Consider the following 18,251-nt stretch of genomic DNA (forward strand, 5'->3'; position numbering starts at 1 on the left):
ACTAACACGGCTGCTACTCTGAAACCTGTCACACCTTCTTGTCAACTGTTTGAAATGGGCCATCCTGATTATCACTACAAAAGATTCCTCCCCCCCCCGCTGATAATTGCCCACCTTGGTTGATTGGTCTCATTACAGTTGGTATGACAACACCCATTTTTTCTTGGTCTCTGTGTATATATATCTTCTGTGGGGTGACACTAAATGGGGTGTCGCTCATTCACAGCACTCATGAACAAGGTGCTGGGTGAGCAAAGAAGAAATTCTGAACCTGTAGCAGGAACATAGTATTGTCTAATGCTGCCCTTTTACAAGTTGGAGGCCTGGTAGGTAGAGCTTGCTGGCTTGTTTTTTTTTTGGGGGGGGGGGGGAAGAGTGTTCAAGTAAAGCCTATGCACAAGGCTACCTGCCCCGAAGTTGCAGTATGGGGACAGTCCAAAAGTTCATGTTGAGTATCATGGACCTCCTCCAATTGGACTTAGAGGGAGTCATTGGCTCTCTTCATAAACTGCAGCGCTCCAAAGAACCTGGAGACATCCTTTACCTCCCTGATGGATGAGCACAGTGGCAGTCCACTTTGTTTACGGACCCTAGATTGGACTTCTTGAGGTCTGGTGTCTCTATTGCAGTCCCAGTGAAAGCTGCTTGCCTCAAATTCACATTACCAGTCTGCCAGGGTTTGGATTTGCTGACCATCATAACACATTGCTTGGTGCCTTTCTTCACCAAAGCAGTTGATTAATACTGTGTCAAAAATGAAAAGGAGCGGGGTGGGGGGCAGAGTTTGTGATGGATGGGTCTGAATGAAAAGATGGATAGTTGCTGTTTGTTTTTGTTCTAAGCAGTACACTTGTATTGTTTTAAGTTTTAAGGTATGTAAATCTAGCCACATGCTGCAGAGGTGGGCACATTAATCACTGTACAAATATACCACTTTGGATGTGTGTTTTTATAAACCCAGTATGCATGAAATGATGAAGCCAATCCCCTTCCTAAATATTATTTAACTCCAAGTAAGCTGAAAATGTACATACAATTCTGATGTGATTAGAAGTAAGCTCATGGGGCAAATTGAACTGTACAAAATATAACTTCTGTATGCAGCTTCTCAGAGTGGGTTAGTATTCTATGATTGTTAACTATGACCATTATACTTATTTACCTTTTGCAATCCTCTTTAACATAGAACGTAAAAACAAAGCCAGAAAGGACCAGTGCAGGCTCAGTCTGAATAAACTGTATAATTAATTATGTTTTCCCTACTACACCTGTTAAAAGAATATTAAGATTGCAAAGCCAAGCCTCAGATAAGTTGTTCAAATGCATTATGTTTCAGTTTTAATTACATGTTCATAGGCTGAGTTGAACACTCAACTGGTGTAAATTTGGAGAGTTCCACTGACTTTAATGGAAGTATTACAGCAGCTGGGAAGTTATGCATTTCACACCCATTCTGAATGTAGTTAACTATATTTTCCATAGGGATCCTGCCTCATAAATTGCCCAAGTTGATCAGTGGACAGTGAATGAAAGAGCTATTCAGTGTTTGTATTTTATTCTCACTGTTAAATCTGTAGGGCCCCATCTCATCAACTCTATAATGTCCCACAGTGCAGTGAATGACTAAAGTGCCTTCTGCACTCCTGCATTGTTCCTGCATAAACCCGTCTTCATTCTTCAGCCCCAAGAAGCATAATGAATAACACGGGGCTTGTGCAAAAAAGTAGTATGTCAAGCATGTAAATAGAGACCACTGGAAGGCGACTAATCAGTGGCAGAGTTAAGGTTGTACAGCTGTGGCCTAATTTTAGCCTTTTTTTATTTTTGTGTGACTCACTCTGTAACCCTTAACTGTCTTTGAATATTGTTTTTAAACTATGGAAGTTCTGAGCTTTTTTTAAAAAAAGAAAAGACAAATAACAAAAGAAGAAGTAATTCTATTACGGGAAGCTGTTTTCTAGAAGGAAGTGGAATGTTGTGTTGTTTACTCAATGAGTGAAGAACTCTCTGTTTCACAATTTTGAGCCCTGCCCCATTCAATGAACATATATTACTGTATAACAAAGAAGGCAACCTTCCCATTTCACTCTCACTGTAACGTATTGAGGTAGGCAATACACCCTCCACCTAATGCTGTTTCTACAAATACAGGGTGAGGTTCCAATATCCTTACTCCTATTGAATGGCATCTTACTCTACATATAGTCCCATTAAGTGAAGAAGGCTGTGTGTGTGAAGTATGGTGCTACCTAATATTAGTAACAGACTCTAGTCCACATGCAGTTACATGATATACCTGTGTAACTGTGCTCTTGGTTTATGTTCCATGCTTCACAGTTCTTTTTGTAAGGTAAGTGTAAGACTAGGTAAGGATTTTCTCTCAGTGGGGACACAGCTGGATTCCTTTTGGAAAAGCTTTCTGATCAGATAGCCTTGATGGCTGTTTTACTCCTTCCTTTAACAATGCTGCTCCCAGCTCAACTCTAGAGCCATGTGCTTGAATCATATATTTGGCTGCTAAATCCAGGCTGTGCAGTATGGGGACAAATACTCATTTTTAATGCTTGGAAAGCCCGGTCAAATGTGTTTGTCCATTCCACTTTTTTTTCATTTATTCTGCTTTGATTAATTCATGCAAGGGTGCTGCTAGTGTTCAAACATGTAGCATAAACCTCCTCGGTCACCTTATAACACCCAAAAAGAAGCTTGTTTCTTCATTCTAATATAACTTGAATATTTTCTATGTGAGGTGTCATAGACCTCCTTCTGGTATGTATCTCCAGTAGTTATCCTCTTTGTTCAGCCCTAAACCTTCCTTTGGGCGTACTGTTATCCTCACTCATTGGAACCTGGACTTCTTCCTCTAATTACTCAAGATGCTCAGCCCAGGTGGTACTATAAATGACTACGCTGTTAAAATGGGCTGCTGCCTACAATTTGAAGTCCATCAAAAATACCCATTAATCTCTGGAACGTAGCCAGTGCTCCATGAAGTCAGAAAGGAAGGACAGTGAACTGGTGGAAATCATTTGTAATTTTAAATGCAATGTATTCCTTTTACTGCTGTGACAATGGCACTTGCCAGTAACCTTTGCCTAAGTCACTTATGACAAGGGTTGAGTTTATGTAGCAGTTGCTATTTTTTAATCACTTTATCCATTTAAAGTACGGTAGTCAGATCAAATGTTAATACTGGATTGGAAACCTATACGGAATTATATTGCTCTATCCTTTTCTGATACCAAAGCTAGCGGGCTACTCCAGACTATTTTGAAGGTTTATTTTCTCCCATATCAAGTATCACCTACACTTCCTTTTGTATGGCTACTGTCACGTTCTGCAGTATACAATTATGCTGCTTATTAATTTGAGAAAAGTCATTTGAAGCGATAGTATTGCATTAACATGGTTCTCCTTTCTCTCACCACAAACCATGGTACACATCTGACAGGATTTACCCTATGGATCTTTTCCCTTTGATTCTGTAATTTCCAGGAAAAAGCTGCACTACACCATCTCTGAACTACACTAGTCCATTTCTGTATCATCACATCTTCCAGAATTTCCAGTACCATCAGCTTCTGCTAGGATTCCACCTTAGGTTCTATCCATGTGTGAAGCATATTACATTCCAGATCTGATTAGTGAGTTTACTAGCAGGCACAGCTACCACATCTGTCTTCTTTAAGAATTCGGAATGGCTCTGCCATTTTATCAAAAGCGTATCCTCTTGAATGTTAACAGGAGCAAAACATATTGCTGTGGTATAAAGTCTCTCTCTTGCTTTGGGGTTATATTCGGCCTTCCAATTTCTCTGGACCATTTTGCAGTTTGTGGGCATATTATTTCATTTCTGCCAGTTGGTCTTTCATCTGGAGTACATAGCTAGCCACTCACTCCAATGGTTTGATCAAACACCTTAGATTTTTCTTGGGATAGATCAACAAGGATTTCTGCAGGGCCATCTGTTTGTGGGTGAAGGGTGTTATTTTTAGCCTTCTTATACACAGTAGGCATTGCATAAGTTGAATGTAAAATTAGCCCCTCCTCAACTACCTGAGAGGACAGTTGCACTAAGTGACTTAATACCTGGTGGCTTTTTATGCTTCTGGGGGACAAATCCCTGGGTATATGATAGCATAAATGTTTACCACCAAAATTCAGTGACCTTCCAACCAAATTCATTCTAAGAGAATCTTGAAGTCTGGCTGTTCAAGAGAATGGTATTCAGTTTCTGGATAAGCTAAGAAGGATCCATAGCTTATCTATATTGGGTACTTATAATGGCCTTGTTACCATAGTATCTATGAAAAAAGATTGAAAACCATTGTACTATAGCCTTTCTTAGGTTTCTAAGCCTTCCTCTTCACTACTTGTGATCCTTTCTGTTTCATCTTATGAAAGCAGGTTTTTTGCTTGTTTGAATATGTTGTTTTATTATTACATATTGCACTGGGACTTCAGCACTGAGAGCGTCACAATTAAAACAGGCACTGCATACTCCATTTACGACCTCAAGGGCTACAACAATAATTGAATCAATTTTTTTGATGCAAACTTATATAAAGGCAGAAATTCGTATTTCTAAACTATTTCCACAGGCAAAAAGTCTTGACCCTACCGTAAATGGAGACAGCGGGTCAGATTCTCAGATGTAAAAAGCAGTATAGCTCCTTTAATTTCTTTGGAGCTATGCTGATTTATACCACCCGAGGATCTGGCCTAGCAAATTTAATAGCACTGTAGTTTTCAGGTATAAGTCTTCTCCAGTAACATAGGCACTTACCTCAATCACCAAAAACAGTATTGATTTAGGATTTTGATAGCTTGTTGGTAGAAGCCAAGGTGTAATACATGAGGGATTCAGGTCTGATACTTATTACTTACCTACCTTGGAATCAATTTAAAAAAAAAGAGGAGTGTTGCTATTTGCATAAAAGGATTTTCTATGGAAGTAGCTCATTTACCAATGCTGGGAAAGTGCTCTCTTCCCCAGAAGGGAGTGGCAGTCAGCAGGAATTACTTAAAGCAGACATAAAACAGGTGCTTCCAGCTGTCTAAAAGAGACTGGCAGAGGGAATACAGGGTTGCTTCTGTCTCGTCTTTTCTTTCTGCCATTATTCTAGGTTTCAGGAACTTTCAATATGCCTACTAAATCTGTAGCAAAGGATATTCAGTTAAATATCAAGAGCCTTCTGCATTTTATGACTTCTGCCAAATCAAACCCAACACTACCAAATCCCCTGTCTGGGAGTCTTTGGATCAAATGAAAGCCTTTCTCGATGAGAAGCTACAGACACTAGACTAAATGAATCTATTGGATTATATTTGCAAACTGAGTCTCAAAGCAGAGTGAGTCACCCTCGGCTCTCAGATCTGTGAGTAGGTCTACAGATACCTGCAATATAATAACCCGAGGGTACTTGACTCTAAAAGAAAAAAAAACAATCATAAGACAAGGCTGCAGATAGCATATACTGATCAGGTTTCTCCTAAGCAATCCATTTGCCTGACTGCATTAAGATTAAAGAATATATTTCAGTCAATCAATAAAACAAAAACAAAAACAAAACAAAAGGAGTACTGGTGGCACCTTAGAGACTAACAAATTTATTAGAGCATAAGCTTTCGTGAGCTACAGCTCACGAAAGCTTATGCTCTAATAAATTTGTTAGTCTCTAAGGTGCCACCAGTACTCCTTTTCTTTTTGCGAATACAGACTAACACGGCTGCTACTCTGAAAAAACAAAACAGACCAGATTCTGATTTCTATGAGGCAGTATAATTCAGGAAAAACTCCCTTGATATATATAATATTGCTCCTGATTTCATCGTATAATTGAGAACACAATTTGACCCATGATTCTTATGGGTCTTGCAAGTACCAGTATTATAGCTAGAAGAGAGATCAGGAAGGAGTTTTGAAGGTTAAGCTATATAAACTGTTGGAGAGTAAATGGACAGATTCTGATTTTATTGCCCTTTTCAAAATAGCAGGTATAGTCTAAAAAAAGTCATATTTTAAAAGGAGGATGAATCTAGTAGTAGTTTTTCTGGCCTTAAAATATTTACATAGTGGTTAGAAATAGATGGGGTACTTAGACTACAAGCTCTTTGGGCCATTCATGTGTACAGTAACTAGCACAATTGGTTATAGTTCCTGACTGTGGCCTTTAGGTGCTCCTTAAATACAAATTACTACTAATAATGCAGTAATTACCTACAGGCTTCTATTTACATAACAATACCTGGCTGGGCCAACAGAGCAAGTGAAAGGAGCCAAACACTGTACAACGCAGAATAATTCTGAAGATGTTCATAAGATTAAAATCTAAATCTGAATCCCATTAGTGTGATCAAAGATAGTTGCTGACAAAAAACAGTTTGTTTTTTTCGATTTAGGTAGATTCAGAGACTGGATCTGTAATGCAAAACCAAAATTGAACTGGTGGATAATAATTTCATTTGTAAAACCTTCTCCCAAGGTCTGATGCTCACCCTATATTTGAATGATAGACTGTTGTAAAGAAAAGTCAATGGAAATGTTTGTATTTGTGACTTAATAAGAAAAAATACTAAATGTATTAAAAATGAAAATCAGAATGCACGCCTGCTGTCTCCTAGATAAAAAGCAGGCACATGTTCACAGTGCATGGCCATATGCAGATAGCATATGCAGACTGATGTCATGTGAAGGCATAGTGGGACCCCAGTCACGGGTACATACACTGAGTGCACTTGTTTGTACATCCAGATGCAGGCCTTATGTGTGCATTTATCATGTGGAAGCCTGGCCCCATTGAAATCAGTGGTAAAATTCCCACTGACTTCAGTGGGGCCAGGATTTCACCCATTGTGTTTGAGTAGGAAAATTCGGTTCATGGTAGCATATCCGAGGAAAATGAGGAAGGACATAATCTGGGTAAATTTACAAGAACAAATTCCAACTGTTTAATAAGTTGAAGTGCTGATCCTGTAGTATAAGCAGAGTTGGTAAGTCTGTGTTTGATTTCTTGCTTGCTGCTGCTGAAAAAACTGATTTTCTCAAATTTGTCTTGACGTCTTTCCTAGTACATAGAGTGTTCCCATATCCTCCACTGCAGACATACTCAGACTTTGCGGTCACGCTGTGACCCAGACAAATGCACATTAAAAGTGTATTAAACTAATTGAAAATAGATAAAAATTGCTAATAAAACAAAGTAAATACTAAACATTAATAGACAAATACTTTTAAGTGCTCCATAAAACCATCTTTCAGACAACTTAACTATTTGCATCAGAAAAAACTCTAGCAGTCAAAGAAGAAAATATTCCAGAAGAAAATATTGATTAAAAAGCTTCAGATGAATTTCAATGTACCTTAAAAACAATTTTAATTCTTCATAAAATATGCAAAACTTTGCATTTTAAATAGTATAAATTACTTTCCAAAAATTATGTTGATTATGTTAATTTTAATCTCGCAAGAAATGAAATCCTAATCACATAGAAAAGCATTAATAAATAATATCCAGAGAAAAAAATTACATATGTATTTATGTGCATTGCACAGCATTTGTCAAGAGCCTTCAGATACCTTCTGGAACATATTTAATATTAAATGAACATAATGTTTGATTTCAATCGTTGAGGTTAATATTCTGATGACCTGTGTTGACTGCTTTGTTTATTTCGTAGTGTCAATTTCTAGTGCTGTAATTAACCTTGAGAAATAAATGGATGCATTTTAGTATCTCCATCTGAATAAAATACCAAAATTTCATTTGTCAGGAGTTTCCTTGGCTATGGATGAAAAATACTTCATTTCTTCGTAACACCGTTGAATGTAAATCCTTCTTAATGAGCAGCTGTGGAATACCAAATAAAAACTGACAGACTGTTCCAGTTACCTGCTACTGCCACAGAAATTAGAATGGAATCTGAGCAAAGATTTCTTTTTTAGAGTAAAATATTACTCAATGGCATTACATTGTTAATAAAATTTCTTTATCTGAAACTATAATTTAATATTTATGTATCTAATTTACACCTGACAAAGTAGCATATTCAAAAATTAGAGTGTAACCAGCAAACTATTAACTACTATAAACAATACCAAAACACAACCCAAACATTTCTTATGGAAATGATACATTTGGGATTGGGGAAGTATTTCAATTGCAGACATTGTTAAAACACAGCTGTTAATTATGGCTTGAAAAATTATTCAAGCATACAAAGATTTTCTGTTTAGGAAGTCTTGTGTATATACATAAAGACCAAGAGTGCACTTCCAAAAATGCCCTTACTGATTACTAATAGGTACAATAACAGTAATAAATGTCTGAAATTAAAACAAATAAAAATAAAATCAGTTGCTATACTTATGTTATATGACCCACTGGACAATATTTTCCCTTTAAACAGAAACTATAGAAAATATCACATCCTTTATTAACTCAATGCTTTCTTATGCTTAATAGGCAGGAAAGGAATTGCACTTATTGTAATGTTACAGTAAAGTATTAGATTGCAACTCACCTTTTAAAATATAAGTGGCCTTAATATTTATGATTGGTAGAGCATAATGCAAAAATGGATAAAGATGTGCATTTAAATTAAAAACAGAGCAACTACTTACAGAACAAACAGTGAGGCTTAACATAATAAACATGCACTAACTCTACACTTATGTAAAACTAAGTTTGTCCAGGAAACTGTAACCAACCGTTGTTCATCCACAAAGGTATAGGTTTTGTCCCTCGGTAATATGTTTGGACTTTGTATTCAAATTCCAGTTTATTAGCTCAGTATCTCTAAATGTGCTGTTCCACTGTTATATCCTTTAGCTGCCCTTGAGCTTCTGCAGAATCTGCAATCTTACAGTCACTTTTATTTAAGGTTTTATTGAGCCACAAAGTAAGTCTCCTTTCAGTACTGTACAAACAGGCTTCCTTATTCATCCTCTTCAGGTTCCTGTGGTAAAATTGGGGCTTCCTCCTTTAAACAAGCACTAAAAAACCCAAGGATTGTGCTGTAAAGGTGATATTTGCTTTTCTCAGATGCAATGTTATGACCTTCATCTGGGTAGATCTAGCAGAGGAAAAGGAGAAAGTAAACAGTCTTAAAAAAAATCAGTTCAGATATTTAGGGCTCTAATTTTTTCAATCTGACTTTCAAAGCTTTTCAGTTGACAACAGAATGACTATGTTCAATAGTTTTATGGTATCAATGAAAGTGATAAACTTCAAAGCAAAATTCATTTGATTGGGATTCAAAACCAGCACTAAATGACTGCATTGTGATCTTTAGCCATAAAAGCCTATGCTCAGATATTGTGTTCAGAAAAGCATTTCTGGTTGGGATTTTCAGTGCAGCCAAAGGAAGTATTCAACGGAAGACCTTTTCATAGGTGTTACTATTTCTCTACCTCATCCAAAACCTCACACCTTCCCTCATGGTGAACATAAATAGCCACTGTAGTCGCCTCAGCCCCCAAATAATGGGTGCTTTTCCTGTGCAAGGATAGAGAAGAATCAGAAGGGTTGCCGTGTTAGTCTGGATCTTTAGAAGCGGCAAAGAGTCCTGTGGCACCTTATAGACTAAAAGACATATTGGAGCACAAGCTTTCGTGGGTGAATACCCACTTCGTCAGATGCATGTGATCCGAAGAAGTGGGTATTCACCCACGAAAGCTTATGCTCCAATATGTCTGTTAGTCTATAAGATGCCACAGGACTCTTTGCTGCAAGGATAGAGAAGGGACTTCAGGATTTGGGAGGGAAATCCAGGCCACAGAGCTCAGCTTGAGTAACCACAGGTGAGTTGCTACAGAGATGCAGGTTTCAGAGTAGCAGCCGTGTTAGTTTGTATTCACAAAAAGAAAAGGAATACTTGTGGCCCCTTAGAGACTAACAAATTTATTTGAACATAAGCTTTCGTGAGCTACAGCTCACTTGACTGTAGCTCACAAAAGCTTATGCTCAAATAAATGTGTTAGTCTCTAAGGGGCCACAAGTACTCCTTTTCTTTTTACAGAGATGCAGAGTGACATGTAGGACAGGAATTCCTGCCCTACCCCACCTCCCACTTCCTCAGAGCATAGTGGCCATTGCTCCATCCCAATGCTTGGAGTACTATATACAGGGTCTTTACCTGTGTCTGGAAGGGAGAACTATAATCATGTATTACTTGTTTCCATTAGAAGCTACAATGTACTAGGTCCTGTATAAAAATAGAGCACAATCTATGTCCCCTAAATAACCTGCCAACCCCCTTTCCCCCGCTGTTTCTGCAGAGGTGTCTGCACATGGACACCTTTACTCTTAGGGCAACAAAGCTGACTGGTGCCTTTGTATAGGGCCCTCCGCAGCCATGGAGGAGGGAATCAGATCCTAGATCAGAAGTTCTGAAACACTTCCATTATATGAACCACATCTTAACAGACAGTGTTTCATGGATACCTCCCATCCCTTCCATTTGTAGTCTCGCACACCAGCCCCTCCTCATTCCCACAGACCAGGTCCCTTCCCATTTGGGAGCCCTGGCACCACTTTCCCTTTGTCATTCACAATTGGGAGGCCCACCTCTCCTCTTCTTCCCCATTTGTGATTCTATACATCCCCGTGGCAACTACAGCATTTTCTTAGATGGACAAGTAACATTAGGGTTTGTGATGTATCATAGCAGCAGGGGCATTCAAATGAATGAGCCAAAAACACATTGAAAAGCCAACACAGTTTAATGCAGCCAGAGCCATTGAACAGCAGCAGCAGCACTTGCCAACAGCTGGTGACCAGCATTTCCACCCCACAAAATAAACTTTGCTCCACTTTCCATTCCCCGAGCTGCTCTCTTAAACTACACCCACCTGCAACCCACACAGTGGGGGAGAGGAAGCCTGTTACAGTATTTTTAGCTGCTTTTAATGCAATTTTTAGCAGCTGAAAATAAGGAGGAAAATCAGTACTATGTGACCAGCCAGTGCCTCATGGATCATCAGTGACCACAAACCACAGTTTGGAACCCTTTGCATTGGGTGGAATAGATTTAGATTTTACTAAAGCATTTCATATGAGACAAAGTGGTTTGGAGCCACTCTGTTATTAACTGTAATCCAGCCAAAGGACAGAGACCACAGATAAGTGGTCATGTATTGACTTCGGAGAAGGAGCCCTGTGGAAGTGTCACAGGGATCTCTCCTTGACTTCTTTACTAACTATCAGGAAAAGGGGTTAGACAGAATTCTAACTGCAGTCACTGGTGATTTTACTGTATGCTGGGCGGGGATACAAGTTATCCAAAGAGCCCATACATAGATAATTATAGGTGAGAAAAAGCAAAATGAGATTAAACACTGAACAATGCACCTGTGAGAGACACCTGAGCATTACATACCTGCATAGTGTAATTAACTCCAGCTTTTATTAGATGTTTAATTAGTTCTGCTGAGTGTTGGAAATGGACTTTAGCTACAAGACAATAACATCTACATATTAGTGAACAACATTATTATTGTACTTATTTATTAATTGTATTTATTTATTTTCCTCTTAGATAAAGACATTTTTTGGTTGAAGTTATGTGGAAAACTGCTACCAGATTTGTAGTTGATTAAGGTCTATCTACACTGCAATCAGAAGTGTGATTGCAGCACATTTAGACACTCCCAAGCTATATTTGATCTACCCAGCTAGATTTAAAATAGCAGCAGCATGGGCTGGCTGATCGAGTACATACTCAGGGTCCTAACCCGGGTAGGCTTGTACAGCCCATATTATTGCCTGTATAGTTATTGATTCACTGCTATTGTTATTTGAGCTAGTTAGATCAAAACTAGCTCAAGTATGTCTACACCTGCTGCAGTCATACCAATGATTGCAATGTAGACATACCCTTTCCGACTGCACCTGAGATACATACCGTAGCAAACAACAATAGTGCTGCAGTGATGGACAGCACTGTAATACAGTATACTTTCTGGGTACTATGTAGGAATTCTTATTTTTCACCCATTGCTTAGCAAGGACGGAAATAGTTTGAAGGTGAGTAGCATTGGTGTATTCAAATGCAATTAATGTTTGTCAGTGTTAAATGACAGCATGTCAGATTTTCTATTGTTTGCACAGGATTGTAAGAGACTGTGTTCATTTAGGAAATAAGCCTTTTTTAATGTTATTTCAATAATCTAAACTTCATGGTGGTACAAACATGCAGCTCTGGGACCATGCTTGTGTTTGCTTCATTCAGAGCAAACATGAAACTAGGGTTCAGTAAGTACTGATGGACTAGCTAGACTGTATTACGAGGCACAGTCCTGAAGAAGAGGGTGCACAAACTACTCAAAGCTAGGAGGAGTCCCTGGAAGGCACTATACTGCTCAGACACCTCTTACAGACTTAATTCCCTCCCTAATTCCCCTTTGGTCTGGAAGACAGAGGGGTAGTATTTTGCTGCTGGCATATACCAGCAGCAAATTCCAAGTCTCCCATGCCAGTTCTGCCGGGTCGACCACCACATTGACTCTGTCCATTTCCATTCCTCCCCACCCACCTGTTCTGAGAGGAGCAGAGCAAACATGTATGTGATCTAGGTAGGCTGTGCAAGGCATAAAATGCAGTTTAGTACCCTAGATGGGCTGGGAATCCAAGTCACTATTTACCCCTTTACCATGAACAGCAAAATATACTAAAACAAAATTACTTGTCAACTAGCACAGGCCAAATTCTTTGCTGCCTGACATCCCTGCGCCTGGTTCTGGTTTCACTCACACGCGTTATACTGGTGCTAACTCCAATGACTATGCTCAAGAGCAAATTACAATCTAGCCCTAAATAGCTTAAGTATTCCCCATTGTTACAGTTTAATTAATTAGCCAAAGGGTTAATTTACTGAAAGATACTGTTTATCACTGATTATGCTGACATTTATTATGCTTTCAATCGCAAAACCAGGATTAATTTAAAAGACTATTAAAAATGTATGTCACCTTATTAATAATTGATACAGTGCCTTTCACTAGCAACATCCTGCTTCACCAGATTTAAACAAATTAGAACATACAGCAGCTAAGAGTTACAAATAGGTAGCAAAGGAAAATGTCATCCATTTAGATTTACAATTGGCAACTGAAACTGACAATCAGGTCTCTTTGGATGGACAATTCTACTAGAAGGGAGACAAAGATGAACAGTATAAAAATGTGTATTCTTGCTACATACCTAATCTTTCTTTGAGCAGCTGTGTATTAAAAGCTGTAACTGCAAATGTAATTGCATTTATAAATACTTACTATCGGCTGTCCCATGAACTATTAGCAAATTCTCTTCTTTTAAACCATGAATATTGTGTAGTACACTGGATGCCTATTAAAAATGAACAACACAATGTAATTGCAGTATATTTTAAAAGCCAAACCATTACTTTTAATTATTTGTTAAAATAACTTACTTGATATGTATTTTCCTCTTTAGATGGAATGCCAAGGTACCTTTCTGAAAAAGCTGAAGCTACAAAGGAAAACAGGAAATTCAGAGTTAATCAAGACAAATTCCATTTTTAAAAATCTTTATTTCTGGTTAAAAGCCAGCAGAAGCTTGTTAAGCCATAAAGATGGTAAGTCTTCATCTTGAAAAGAGATTAATAGACTTTAAGGTCAAGAGGGAACACTATAATCATGTAGTCTGACCACTGCATAACGCAGGCCACAGAACTTTACCCAACAGTTCCTGCACTGAGCCCAATATATTGTGATTGAACCAAAGCATGGTGAAAGCCTGGCCCTGTTGCAGTCAATTAGAGCTTTGCCACTGACTTAAATGGGGACAAGATTTCACCTCATATCTGTTAGAAAGACATCCAATATTCATTTAGGTTTGGATTTTTAAAGGGGCCTAAGGGATTAGGTACCCAACTTTCACTGATTTCTGGAGCATTTGACACCTAATCCCTTAGTTTCTTTTGAAAAATCTTAAAGACCTCTAAGTGATGGAGAATCTACCACATCCTGTGCTTAATTGCTCCAGTAATTAATTATCCTCATTTTAAAATTGGAACCATATGTCCAATTTGCCTAGTTTTAATACAGTTCCACTACACTACCTGAACTTAGTTAACCTGAGTTACAGATCTGCTGTATAGATATTCTAAGCAAATCATTTAATAAAATGGCAGGATGGGAAATACTCACCATACAACTTCATGTCTGTGATTGGTGCAATAACGGCTCCACATTTAAAAAGTCTTTCATTGGATTTCAGGATCATTGATGCAATGTATCCGCCATATCCCTATTAAACCAGATAACATGATTTGCTGTTTGATTGTTCTTGTTCATTGTTTCTTAATATAGATGAAGTTAAAGAGTATCATGCTACCTTTGTCATGTCATTCCACAGTATTTACACCTGCAACTATTGGTTTAGCATGAATTAAAAACCTATGAATGAAGAGTGAAAAGAAGTGTGGCAGTTCTGTCTTGCTATGAAGCCTGAGGCTTTAAAAATATGTTATAATTTATAATTTTTTAATAAGAATAAGAAGAGGTATATTTTAATTTAAGATACCATAGTCTCATTGTGCAGACTAGCTCTCAGCCTGCAGAAGAATTGGCGAGTGATACAAATAGAAAAATTGAAGGTAAGTGTGTCAGAGACAGTGCTTAGATAGGAGAATTTTTGTTTACATTAATATATTTTGTGAAGATTTTTTGCTTATTTCTGGGTAAACACTGAGGCTATAGGCTGAGGCTAAGGAGGAAGGGAGAGCTGTCACCTGTCCTCTCTCTAAACTTCAGTCTTTACAGATGGATTCCCATTGCCTTCAATGGGGATTTCTGCTTGAAACATTGTCACATTCCCCTTAGAGAGGGTCAGATTCTCTGATGCACTTTGCCCCACAAAAACTCGCTCAAGTGCTGCCTTAAATGGAGCAGAGATCACCCATGTGTGTGGGAGACTCTCTGCTGATATATCCTGCCATAAGCATTCTCCTGACCTTGCCAAAAGGATATGTGGCTAGAAGAAAGGTGGCCAGTAAGTTCAATGCTCTGCATTTCTGTGGCTATAGTAGCATGTGTTCAAGCAGCCCTCAGGCTGCTGCACTGCAGTATAGGGGGCATGGCCTGCACAGAGCAGCAGCAAGATCAGAGAAGTGCAAAGATGAGGTTAAGACACCTCTTCACATCTCACCACCCTGAAAGGCACTTTGTGCAGAGTGTCTGAAATCCATCCTCTATTGGTGGGATAGGGTGGTATGCAGAAGAGACGTGTGAACTGGAGTCTTTTTATTTGAGACTATCCACCAGGGTTTTGTTTTGGATGAATTTGACAATCTATATGAAATACTTGTAGGTTAACTCCAGAGTCTGAAAAGATGGAGTTTAAGGTCCTGCAGTCCAGGTTTAATGCTTTTACTATATTCATTGTGTTTCTCTTAGAAGGGCTATTATCTTTTCTCTCTTGATTATTGCTAGAAAATTGCCTTTCTGAAGGTGGATTTTTCTTTTGCATGATAATTCTCTGTAAAAATTAATCCAGCAGAAGGGCACTGAACAACGAAAAAGTAATGGAGACGGTTGGCCAGGGTTCATTTACGTCTTATTGAGATGATTTTCTATATCCTTTTCTTCAGTTCTAAAATGGTTAATAAAAAAAGTTCATCTTTCTGGAATTCTCGGAGCATTTAAAAACTTTGCTAAATCTTAGTTAAGGAAAAAGAGATAAATCAAAAAGTGTGTTCTTGGACTCAGAACTTTGTCAATGCTAACTGGGTACAGAGAAGAAAATAGAGAATAAGACTGGGATTTTTGTAAAAGCCTAAGAGAATTAGGTGCCCAATTCTCATAGAAATCCTAGCCTAAATTGCGAAAGACAACACAAAATTGCCCACACATAGTAAAAGATTTTGGCTATGAGAGAATGTTGATGTGGGTGCCAGTAACTTGTATAATTCAAAGAGCTGAATGGAACAGTAACTTCTTTCTGCCTCCAGATTCTTTTTCTTGGCCATTTGTTTAATATTCTGCTTGTACTTTTTGCAGTAGTTTCACAGCACAAGTTTAATTCTAGATAGGTATTGCCAATTTATTCAAAATTTATACCTTGTCTCCATTAACAACCCAGTTTAGTTCTGTTGGGAATATTTTTTCTTTGGGGTTGTGCCTTTGCTTCCAGCCAGGATTCCCCGGGCATACATATAACATGTATAGTTTCCTTCAATGGTTATACAATATTTAGTTGGTATTTTATGATTTAAGAATCTGGACTTCCCGTTCTTAGTTAAATTTCTGTGGCTTCACCTCTACTACCAAATTTTCCACAAGTTGGTTAGCTACACAGTCATACTTTCAAGCTTATTTTCAATTTCCATGATGGAAAGTTGTAAACTATATATCACCACAGTTTGACATGTAAAATTAAGAGAGACTCTTCTGATGTACTTCATCGGTAGGGTGTATAACTTTCCTGCAAATGAGCATGATAGTTTTGGTGGGCTGCCTGATAGACAGAGGTATGTGTTTTCTACACTTTGCCCTCTTGATATTTCAACTGTTTTTGTTATTACTGCTAGTAGTTTATATTGTGGAATTTGTCAAGACTTTGTTCTGAGTAGCTCAAAAGCATGTTATAACATTCAAGGATGATGGAGAGCTCCAGGACAATATGTGTGCGTCCAGCTGGGTTGAGATCAGCATAGGTAATCCGCACAATCCTCTTACTCTTCCAGCAAAGGGCATCATCTGTTCACTTCCTTAGTCAGATCATCAAAAATGTATTGCATATAAAAGAAAAAGAAATGTTCTTCGTTAACTATGTTTCATATGGTTGAAGGCAAACGTTTTTTTTCTCCCGCTGATAATAGCCACCTTAATTGATTAGTCTCGTTACAGTTGGTATGGCAACTCCCATTTTTTCATGTTCTCTGTGTATATATATCTTCTACTGTATTTTCCACTGCATGCATCCGATGAAGTGGGTTTTAGCCCACGCAAGCTTATGTCCAAATAAATTTGTTAGTCTCTTAGGTGCCACAAGAACTCCTCAAAGAGAGATGTGCACCCCTTAGTGGATGAAGTCAGTCATGCTTACATTTCATTAGTTGGAAATAGAACTGGTCAACACTCAGATTGTCCCTTCTGTTGGAAATTGTAAAATGTCAACAACGGTTTTTTTCCATTTCAGAACAAAAGCTAGAACATTTCCTCTGAAAGGAAATAAAAAAAATCATTTAGGAAAAAAAAATCAAACCATTTCAGTTCATGTTTTTCCTGAAACAAAATGGAAAGGCTGACTGCCCTGACTCTCACAGAATCATGAGGCTGGTCCTGCCTGCAAAATGTGCTGTGAAACATTTCAGATTGATGAATCTGCATTTTTTTACTAAACATCTTGTTGGAAAATCCCCAACCTGCTCTAGTTGAAAATGTTTTCTTTTTTTGTGGCTAGCCTCCAAACAGAGTATAAACTCAGATGCTATTGAACTTTTGACAGCAATAGTTTCTTTCATCTCAAGTGGTAAAGTAGGAGGTCATGTGTTTGGAGAGGAAGGTCTTGTTGCATTTGGAACAATAATAATAGTCAGCACTTTATTTTCACTAGGCTGCAAAGCCATTAACTAATTCCCACAATGCTAGCTCCGAGGAAGTAAGTATTATCATCCCCATCAGACAGACAGCCAAAGTGAGACTCAGAGGTTAAATGGCTTGTCTACAGCCACACAGCAAGGCAGTAGTAGAATGGGGATTAGAATTTAGGGGTTTCATAGTGAATGCATACTGCTTCAATAACTGATGACCATGGTGCCTGTATATGTTAGAAGCCGTGGTTTGATTGTTTGTTTGTTTTCACTGTGAGATTTTAAAGTAGTAAAGACACAAAATATTGACATTTTCAAGGTAATATTTTAAAACTAAATATCACAAAGGAACAAATGTTAGTTTCCAAAAGATACAACTTGTCCTGTGTTAAGCGTCTAAAAGCTCGTTTCAAGTGAGATAATTAAGATTCTCTTTAACTTTTTGCTAAAGGTTAAACCTTTACCTGGGTCTGTATGATGCCAGAGGCAACAGCATATAACATTGCTAAACAGATGACAAAACAGCAAAAGGGAGACTTCTAAGAGATGGCACAAAAAAGGACGCTACTCAACACTCTAGGATCTTATCTCAAATAACTCAAAAATCTAAAAATGTCTGCATATAAATTGTGTATTAAAGGGACACTGTCAATTTAAATATGGACTAGAATTTAAATTGTACAAGAAATGAGTTT

General features: G+C 38.0%; 1 protein-coding gene across 2 annotated transcripts in view; it reads right to left on the reverse strand.

The window, feature by feature from the left end:
• Positions 1-6,899: 6,899 nt before the first annotated feature.
• The window catches only part of DPP10 (dipeptidyl peptidase like 10), a 436,765-nt gene continuing 425,413 nt past the window's right edge, over positions 6,900-18,251 (reverse strand). For both annotated transcript variants that reach the window (XM_043505016.1, XM_038422353.2), the window contains 5 exons: positions 14,171-14,270; positions 13,432-13,490; positions 13,274-13,346; positions 11,380-11,453; positions 6,900-9,075 (listed from right to left, as the gene is read on the reverse strand). In XM_043505016.1, the coding sequence (XP_043360951.1) occupies positions 8,938-9,075; positions 11,380-11,453; positions 13,274-13,346; positions 13,432-13,490; positions 14,171-14,270 (444 nt within the window). In that variant the 3' untranslated portion in view covers positions 6,900-8,937. The remainder of the gene's footprint in view (positions 9,076-11,379; positions 11,454-13,273; positions 13,347-13,431; positions 13,491-14,170; positions 14,271-18,251) is intronic.

Source organism: Dermochelys coriacea, chromosome 11 (assembly GCF_009764565.3).
Source record: "Dermochelys coriacea isolate rDerCor1 chromosome 11, rDerCor1.pri.v4, whole genome shotgun sequence".
Classification (NCBI taxonomy): domain Eukaryota; kingdom Metazoa; phylum Chordata; order Testudines; family Dermochelyidae; genus Dermochelys; species Dermochelys coriacea.